Source organism: Homarus americanus, unplaced genomic scaffold (genome assembly GCF_018991925.1).
Source record: "Homarus americanus isolate GMGI-L3 unplaced genomic scaffold, GMGI_Hamer_2.0 scaffold34360, whole genome shotgun sequence".
Classification (NCBI taxonomy): domain Eukaryota; kingdom Metazoa; phylum Arthropoda; class Malacostraca; order Decapoda; family Nephropidae; genus Homarus; species Homarus americanus.
In genome coordinates, this window is record NW_024739403.1 from 12,173,055 (window position 1) to 12,182,916 (window position 9,862).

The 9,862-nt window shown below is 35.8% G+C and overlaps 1 protein-coding gene across 1 annotated transcript; it reads right to left on the minus strand.

Moving 5' to 3' along the window:
* Positions 1–3,262: 3,262 nt before the first annotated feature.
* Positions 3,263–9,463, minus strand: LOC121874652 (gonad-inhibiting hormone). The gene is made up of 3 exons (XM_042378882.1): positions 9,147–9,463; positions 5,521–5,708; positions 3,263–4,095 (listed from the first exon to the last, which is right to left on the minus strand). Exons 1-3 carry the CDS (start codon positions 9,180–9,182, stop codon positions 3,981–3,983), a joined length of 339 nt encoding a protein of 112 aa, XP_042234816.1. The 5' UTR covers positions 9,183–9,463; the 3' UTR covers positions 3,263–3,980.
* Between the last annotated feature and the right edge of the window lie 399 nt (positions 9,464–9,862).

The window sequence follows — 9,862 nt, forward strand, 5'->3', positions numbered from 1 at the left end:
GTTGCATCAGCACTGGCGCCAGCACTGACGCCAGCGGCGATAACACTCCCGGCGGTAGCACCGCCCCCCACCTTCCAGCCGCCACATCTGGTAAGGTCACAGGCCGCGTGGGAGGGGCACGTGGTCGCAGGCTGAGATGTAATGTTTGTTCGGGTAAGGCAACAAACGCCAGTACTGACGCAAGTCAGCGGCGATAACAGTGCATGTAAATCATTAGTAAGGAAAATTCGGATTCTTAAACATTAAGTTAGGCAGAACGAAATGGGCTCGTCCGTGTTGTGACTTGCTGGTTCTCTAGAGGCACCAAAAATGAACGTTGAAGGAACCATCTTCCTATAGTACAGAATAAGATACTCTGACCACGCAATTAAAAATGAGAACATTATATAAAGATGCCTTTGTGTAAAATTAAAAAATAAAAGGGCCTCAGGAAGACAAGACATTCATCAGTTGAACAGATACAAGATATTCTTATATAAGTTTGGAGTGTTGGATCGTGGTTACCAAACCTTAGATGTGAGGATGACCATTCACATGAAGTTGTAGATTTTTTTTTTACATAATATTGGTTATATAAAAACAATTTAGTCAATCAATCAGAGTATCGTCCTCATATCTGAGGGTTGGCGACCACAGTAACTCTAAACGTTCTCGGGCTGTCTTTACCAATCCTCTTAAATTTTGCATTTCTCTGGGGACCCAGTTTTTAATTTCATCTAGCCCAATCTCTGCCTTCCCGTGGCCCTCCTACCCCCAACTTTACCCATTAAAATTTTTGTTTTAATCCCCCATCCCTTATGATATGATGATATGACCAAATTATCAAATTTATCTTTCTATACATTTCAAGTATTTCTCTTAGAATTTTTGATAATCTTAGTACTTTTTTATTTGTTTTCCTGTCATTGTAGCTTATTCTTCGCATTCTCCTAACACACCACATTTGAAAAGCCTCCAACCTCTTTCTGGTGTCTACTGAATGTCCTTGCATACATCATACATCATTTTTCATTCTGCTCACAGTTACTTCTACTCTAGCCTTATCATTGCATAGTGCTTCTACGTACTCTGCTCATCTCTCTTTTACTTCTGCCTCAAACCCGATCTTATCGTCTTATAGTCCCACTCTATTTATTTCCCCCCTTTTTGGTACACTTGTTTGATTTCTCTGTACATTTCCCTATAATTATACTTTCTGTCACCACCTTCAATCCCCTTGCTTTCCTTTCCAGATCTACTTTCTTGGCCTGCCTGTATTCCCTTTGAATTTCTTTGTTATTTTTTTTGTAAGCCTCACTTCGTTTTCTCATATTTTACCGTCTATCTATTTTCCTTATAAATTAATTTGTCATCCACTTACTCTTAGCCTTGTTCCCCATATGTCCTTGTCCTATCAGTCTTTAACATTACTTCTTTGTAATTATTAACTGAATTGTTGTCCCGGTCATTGTTCATCAAAGTCACCCTCTAGAAATACTGAAAATCTATTGTCGGTTTCTATTTCACATTCTATCCCTGCCCTATTTTGAGTTAATATTTTAAAATTTTGAAGGTTTGACCTACTAAACTCATTACTGGGACGTGATCTGACCCACACTCTGCCCCTGGATAGGTCTTAGTTTGGGTTATTGAATTTCTGATTTTTTCTTAATTAAAATGTAATCTATTTGATTCCTGCCTATGTTGTTTCTATTATCCTGGGGTAAGATCCATGTATAGGGATGCCTAGGGTGTTGTTCAAACAATGTATTAGCAATTGAAACCGTTTCGAGTCTCGTCATCATATCATATATTCAGTAGAGTCATAAGTTGTTACATATCATGTTTGCTTGTTTAGTTATTTACTTTACACTAGAGAAACAAAGCTGTCTCAGTTACATTAATTTGAAAAAAAAGGAGTTGTTGTCTCATTACAGAATGATGTAACAAGTATGAATTATTTCTTTATTCGTGAATTTAGATATCAATAACCTTGTATGTAGTGTAGGCATGTCTTTAAACTAGAGAATAACTCTTAAAAATACATTGTACTTCTAAGCACATGAAAAATCTAAAAATCAAACCCTACTCATGGTATTCTCCTTATTTCAGAAAACCTTTTGTACACCACCTCCCCTCCCGACCTTCACCCAATCCATCTCCAGGCGCTGTGTGTAGAGTGTACAACAGGGTAACTCTGTTTTTTCTTTATTTCTTGCTCGCTTGTCCGGGCGACATCTCAGGCACTTTTTGAGCTAGGAAGCTGAAATTTGGACTTGATATGGCATTTCTATTACTGTTTGCACTTTCATCATTTATCGTTTTTAATGCATAATTACTCATGGTTGATTATCAAGATCTGAAATCACATTACTAGGGCCATTTTTTTGTTTAATGTAAGTAAAAACCGGTTAGGACTTATAGTTGTTTAGGAGGATTAATTAAAATACATATTATATGCAAGTGATATTTCTTCATAATACATTATTTTAAATTACCAGGGCTCAGAATCATGCTTAGGAAAGACTCCATGCAATAGCCTCCTCGCATGAAGTGTCTGGGACATAACACAAATAAGAGCACGACACATACTGTAGCTTGCTGCTCGTATACCTTCACGGGTAAATTTCTCCAATTTCAAGCTTGCTACAATTTTCCTTGTCACCCAGAGTATCTCAGAGATTACCTTAATTTTCTTAAGTAAAGTTATGCATCAACAAACTGTTACTCTAACAGAGCAGTCTTCCTGTATGAGAAACATCTGTCAAGATACATAATGTATTAAATTAAATTGTTAATTTAATACAATTCCTCAAATAAAGGTTTTTGGGGAAATCCCGCAAGACTAGATTTCTTAGGAGACTTCAATCGTCTCAAGAATTTTGCGAAATACAACAAAATTCATAGTATCCCATGGTAAAAGGGTGCAGATGATCTCATGGCTGAAGCACCTAAAACTAAAACAAAAACAGCAACTACAATATATATATATATATATATATATATATATACTATATATATATATATATATATATATATATATATATATATATATATATATATATATATATATATATATATATATATATATATATATATATATATATATATATATATATATATATATATATATATATATATATATATATATATATATATTTATTTATTTATTTATTTATTTATAAATATAACTCTTGGCACATCATACAGTATAGTGTATATGAAAAATAATATAAATACAAAAAAATACAGATAAAAAAGGAGGTGGTAGGAGAAAACAATATGTACTCACAGTTTACTGAAAATTATATCAAATTTCAATCTATAGTCAGAGAGGCGAAAGATTTAACTAAAGATGATGTTCCATGAAAAATGAGATTCGAAAATGGGATCACAAATTAAAATTAATATCACATTCATTGTAACTAAAATATAATACAAAAATAGAAAATTCCTCCCTCAAGAAACATAGTACTGAGAATCATCTGGCTCCAATAAGAGTTCTTTGAAGCTTGCAGCGGTAACACACTGTTAGTTACCCTGCCACCCCTTCCCCTTCTAGAACGAGAGTCTAACAATAGGCCATCCCATCGCATTAGTTTGTTTAATTCCATGACTACACCTATTTATACAGATTTCAGCACAGAAAAGATCAGGCATCCACTGCGTTTGCCAATAAATATAGAAGTCTTGGTGTGCATTTTATATTAATTAATAAAAAACATAACCAACTAAACATATGGGGAAATATATAAGTATACTGCACTGTTTAACTTACTCTTCCTATGCTATGTTATGAATCTCAACAAAGATAATTAATACCTGATTAATAGATAGCTATTCAAGCTTAACAGGTGTTTAACAGTTAAAGAAAAGTGATGGGCGACTAAAATTCTACCATTGTGAGAGTTTTTCTAGTCATAAATGTTAACCTTTGCAAGAAAACATGGGTAAAAATGACAATGGGGAAGTAGGTGGAGTTTCGAAAAGTCTTCTTGTCCTCACTTGCGTCCTGCCCGAAGAATACTGACCCATTTTCTAAACTGGTCTATTTCTCCGTGGCGTTCCGTCGCGTAGACGCACCACAGGAAATCCATGGTGTGAAAGCAGTCTTTCCTGAAGTACAATGTTTTCAAAATGATCTCACCACCTCCTGTTATTCCCTTAAATTGCACAGCTTAGGGTATCATTGTGTTATTACTCAAAATTCATGGGGACAAAATTGCAGATACAGAATATCACAGAATTTCATTAGTTGGCTCATACTATAAGACATCATTTACTTTTCAGAGAGTTATGACTCAATCAAACAATCAATAAGAGTACCGTCCTCATATCTGAGGGTTGGCGATCACAGTCCTCCACTCTAAACGTACTCTGGCTGTTTTTACCAATCCTCCAAACTTTTGTTTCTCTTTGGAGTCAGTTTTTAATTTCATTCATCCATACCAGTCTTTGCTTTCCCTTGGCCCCCCACCCTCAATTTTTCCAATTAATAATTCTGCTATTATTCTCTAATCCTAGTTATATGGCCAAAGTATCTAATTTTTTCTTGAAGTTTTTGCTAATCTTAGTACCTCTTTATTTGTCAGCGCAGCTTATGCTTAACATTCGCCTATAACACCACATTTCAAAGGCCTACAGCGTCTTTTTGGTGTCAACTAAAAGTGTCCACGCTTCTGACCCATGCAATAGCCCTTCCCATATATAGCCTTTCAGCAACCTTTTTCTCATATTGAAGTTAATGCCTCTTTTCATTAGGACTTTTAAATCATTAAATGCTGTTTTTTACCTGCTCTATTCTTGATTTGATTTCTTCCCTTCATCTACTATTACAACTAATGTTACTTCTCAAATAAACAAAATTTTCCACTTGTGTTATAACTGACGGAGGTATAAACTAACTACAATGCAGTTTCGCCAAGTCACTTCTCATTTTGACTCGTCTAATCATCATCGTAAACATAGTAACAGTACATATTTTTTTCACTGTCTTCTATATTGTGATTTTTTTGGGCAATATTGGTGGTACTTAAATTCAGTCACTCATTGACTGTATGGCATTATTAATTTTTAGCTAACAGCTTTTAACATTCAATTATCAAAGGTAATTGTAGAATCTTACTGGTTTTATGCTTCACATTATAAGGATTTAATACGAGTCCAACTTCAGCAATTTGTCTTGTGTGTTAACCATAGTTTCTCTAGCAAAGTTTCAGCGGTTGCTTCGCGTGTCGTTTTTTTGTCTTAAGATATATGCAACTGTCAGTTTTCTAGATCAATTATAAAAATGTTTCAGATGAAAAGTGAAGGTGCTCCCCTTTGACATGACAGCCCTAGGTACAGTATGGATACAACACATTCTATACAATGCCTTCGGCACACAAGGAGGCAGAGTGGCCGGCACTGCACACGACGGCCTTCATTTTCCGAAATGTTAAGTTAGTTACCCATTTAAAGCTAGATTGAGTAGGAGTGTCTGTGATCGACCATTAGGACAGGAGGCGTGGTACAGCTACACAAATGACTGGGAAAACTCACTTGCACATGACCCCCACGTCATTATTGCGGAAGATGTTGGCGCAGTCGTTGCACACCCAGGCCACTTTCTCGTAGAGGTCACGATTACCCATTACACCAGGACATTCGTCGTTAGTAAACCAAGCCGACGCCTGTTGTGTCACCGAGCCGCAGAGTACGACGACGATTACCAGCAACAACCAAACTCTCTGTGTGGTTACAAACAACTGTTAGGGCATCTAGATGGCTCCACCAGTCTTTTTCTTAGTACATTGCAAGCTGAAAGCAATGCTTGATAGATACACTTAAGTAATCACTGCCAATATCAGTCTTTGCACAGTCGCAGTGTGCAGAGGAAAAACAAAACAATATAGTCAGTTTTTACCTACCTGGCTTCACTCTGTTCTGTGTTGGATATGTCCAAATTAGCGTTAAATTAAAAATAAATGAATAACGGAGGTCACTCCGTAGAGTAGGTCAGTATTTGTTTCATTTTTGTGTCAGTAGTGTATCATTAACTCAATTAAAAGCATACTCACCACATGAACACGTCACTACTGTAGCCTAGTGCACAACATAGGGCAAAGAATATATCACGAGAATTCGGAACATATTCTTCTCAATATATAGTTTAATCTAGTTATTATGACTCAACTGGGTATTCTCACATCTGTCAGGAGTATGAATTTCATAGTTACAGTCAAAAAGTTTATGTGCGATGACGCAATGTCTTATGAATTTACCTTCAAGAGGGATCACTGGAATTTGGAGAAATGTAAGAACTTTGTCTCCTGGATTGAAATTACGAACTCTATTTTGGCATCATAATGTACCTTCAAGACATATTGGCTGACTGAAAGATTAGTCATTGCTATTTTTCTCACGGGAGACAACTTAGTTTTAAGTTGATTCATATTCTGAGATACTGTTTGGTTAGCGTGAGATGAAGTTTCTGAAAACCACTAATCTTTAAGTACTTCAAAAGGGTTTCTAATCGGTCTGCTAAAAAGCAACTCAAAGGGAGAATATCCTAAAGATTCTTGTGGACCTTCAGGTCAGGCAACAAATAAGTGAATGTTCTCATCCCAATCTGACTTGTCTCAAAAAAGTATTTCTTAAACATGGGCATGTAAGCTTGAGAAAAACGCTCTTGCAGCCCTGGGATTGCGGGTGGTAAGCCAATGACAGTTGCAGGGTCATACCGAGTTCCTTCAAAAAAAAAAAATGTCACTGGTGAAGTTAGTACCCTGATCACACTGCATTTCTTCGGGAATTCCTACTAAAGTGAATAAGTAGAGAAGACATTTAAATTTGGATTTAGCAGAACTATTCGTCAACTGACACGTTTCTGGATACTGAGTTGCAGCGCGCATTACAGTGAGTAGATACAAATGACCTTTCTCTGTCCAAGACAATGGTCCGACACTCAATAATAATTCCTTCGAAAGGTTCTGAAATAACTGGGATGTGTTGTGAAAAAGCTACAGGAATGATCTTATTTGGCTTGTCAACACTCTGGCAAACTTAACGTAGTTTGACAAAATTAACTACATCTTTTTTTATTCCTTATTATTTCTTTAGTATAGATACTCCAGATATACTTTTTCCAAATATGTCATGGTAAAGTATATTTTCCTTCCTTGGTGGTTATTAGTACGATTTTATTCACACAAAGAATTTTAATGAGAATTTAGTCATTTTATAATTGTGTAGAAAAAATACCAAAATCTTTATTATACAAGAGTTTTGTAGGGAATCCAGGAAACGTAAAGGTACCACGTGATTGAGCTTCAGGAATTACTGGAATACCCGAACTCAGTCGTTTATTTTGACCTGCATGTAATACGATTTGCTATACACGGATGGTGTGAGCGCATTCAAGAGCTTTAAAGAAATAATAGCGCTTTGTCAGTCTTATTCTGATTAAGTTTTTTATTAGGATTTTCTGAATGCGGATGATCTTAAAGTATCGGAAACTTTTTAGGGAAATTAATGATAAGAAATGTGTTGTCATCATATATATGAAAAGTCAATAATCTTATTCTCTGTGAACAACTAGACTCCTGGTATATGTATTCCCCAAAAAATTTGAACACGCGATAATACCCTGAAAATCCTTGTCAATCCAGAAGAAATTATCCAAAATTTGCAACGCCCTACCTGTACAGTGTACACCAACTACTGACACGATTACAAAAATTCTATGAAAAGAAAAATGACTTCGAATTCGCCAATTTAATCGGATCATGAATGCTGTCAAACGCTCTTGGATACGATTCCATACTGCCCAACAAATTTGTTAAGTATTTTATCAATGAGCCACAGTTTTCCTAAAATCAAGGAAATCCCTGATCAACAAGGAATCAAGGTACCTTCATAACTATGACATACCCTGTGCTGTGTTGCCTCTGTTCTGACCCTTTCAATTAGGTATAAGCAAACAATCCAAGACTGCACGGTTAAGTGAACAAGGTTGTGGGTAGTACTGTAAGATGTGAGTGTATATGTCCGGCTAAAGTATGGCTAAGCTAGGATGTAAGTACAAATTGAGAAAGTGGTTTGGGGAAAATGTGTGTTGGTTGGAAATATGAATGTTCAGGCAGAGATAAAAAGTGGTTTTGAGGTGAAATCTCATTAGGTATAATAGCAGCGTGAGAAATTTTGTGGATTAAGCTGGAAATCTTGGAGTCATTAAATCCTTTACTTTATCATTTTACCTGTATAATTTGTATACGACTTTACTTATTTGTTATGAGTAATTTACCTTATTAAACTGTAATATTTTTAAAACATTTTGACGGTAATAATGCTTATATTAATAGGAGAAAGTTTAAGTCAAATACGAAGAAAATAAAAAACACTAGATGAAAAGTATATATATATATATATACATGCCTGTATATTCTTTTTATGTAATAGTGAAGTTAGACTAGGTTATCTATGAAACTAGTGCATTTGTATATATTATGATGATCTACAGTACATGATGGTCTTTGGTCAGTCAAACGTTTAAAAAAAATTATGTTATCGCTATTAGAAAATTATCGCCTATTTAGGTACGTTTGCTTAGGATGGTTTTGTACAGGGGTTCTCAACCAGGGGGGGAATTTCCCCCCCTCAGGTTTTCAGGGGGGGGGGGGAACTGATACTAATATGGAAAAAATAAAGGATTTTCAGTATTATATGCATATTATTTGGAATGCACTTTTTGAGGCAGACAATCTTGGAAAGGAGGGGGAAATGACATTCTGACATATGGTGAAAGGGGTGCATGGGGCAAACAAGGTTGAGAACCACTGGTTTAGTATATTTAATGATGGTGATAACTAAATTCAGTTTATAGTATGGTTATTTACAAGACTATACCTACATTATACACAACAGTTACAAAAATAGGTATGAAATTTATGTTAATAAACCAAATAAAACATAAATAATAGTGAACCACACTGTGACTGAGATTGAGTACAATATATGTGGGTGGGATTAGGAATATATATACTGTATTGATGACCAACCGGAGTGTTTGGTGTGTAGTGCCGGCTGAAGAAAACAATCAAACTGAAAACTGTGATGCAAACAAAATCCACCAGAGAAGATATGTTGAGGCACTGTCTGCAGGGCGTTTGTTAGAGCGTGATACTGACCTGTACAGAGAAGCCTGACGCAACGCGAGTTACCATAACTTTGGGCACTTCAGTATTCGTGACACAACTTGTGTGGGTTTCTCGTAGTGTCTTTTGAAAACGCTACAAGTAAGCACCAAATCTAGCGCGGTTCTCCAGCTGTGTTGTGAGAGCTAGAGATTTAAGTTAAGGACAGCCTGTAGCGCGTGTGCAGAACCCTACTGTCTAGGGTGAGAGCGGGGAAGGAAATTAACGTTATACAGAGTTGGGATATCCTGGTTGATGACAGGGAAGGCTCGAGGAATCTTGTCCTTTGCCTGGTCTTGTAGCTGTCGTATGGCCACTACGCCACAGGTGTCACTCTTATATGCCTCTAGATATGACGTCATGATGCGTGACACGCGCTGCGCTTAAACTTCTAGTCAGCTCCCCCTTACACAGTTTCTCGTAATTTCACTTCCAAACCCGATATTTTGATGTTTTCTATATGAATTTCTTTACTTCCATGGATGTTCATCCTTTATACTGTGTTTTATCTTATCTCATTTTAATAATTATATAATATATGAGCACGCACACACACACACACACACACATATATATATATATATATATATATATATATATATATATATATATATATATATATATATATATATATATATATATATATATATATATATATATATATATATTTCATGTAGATCCACAATGAAAACGTGGATAAGATAAATCTT

Excerpts from the sequence above, each read along its gene's own strand:
- LOC121874652 (XM_042378882.1), bottom strand. The coding sequence starts at position 9,182 with ATGGTAACTCGCGTTGCGTCAGGCTTCTCTGTACAG. Across the intron at positions 5,709-9,146 it reads CGTCAGGCTTCTCTGTACAG|AGAGTTTGGTTGTTGCTGGT; the intron begins GTCAGTATCACG and ends GTAACCACACAG. Across the intron at positions 4,096-5,520 it reads GACGTGGGGGTCATGTGCAA|GAAAGACTGCTTTCACACCA; the intron begins GTGAGTTTTCCC and ends ATTGTACTTCAG.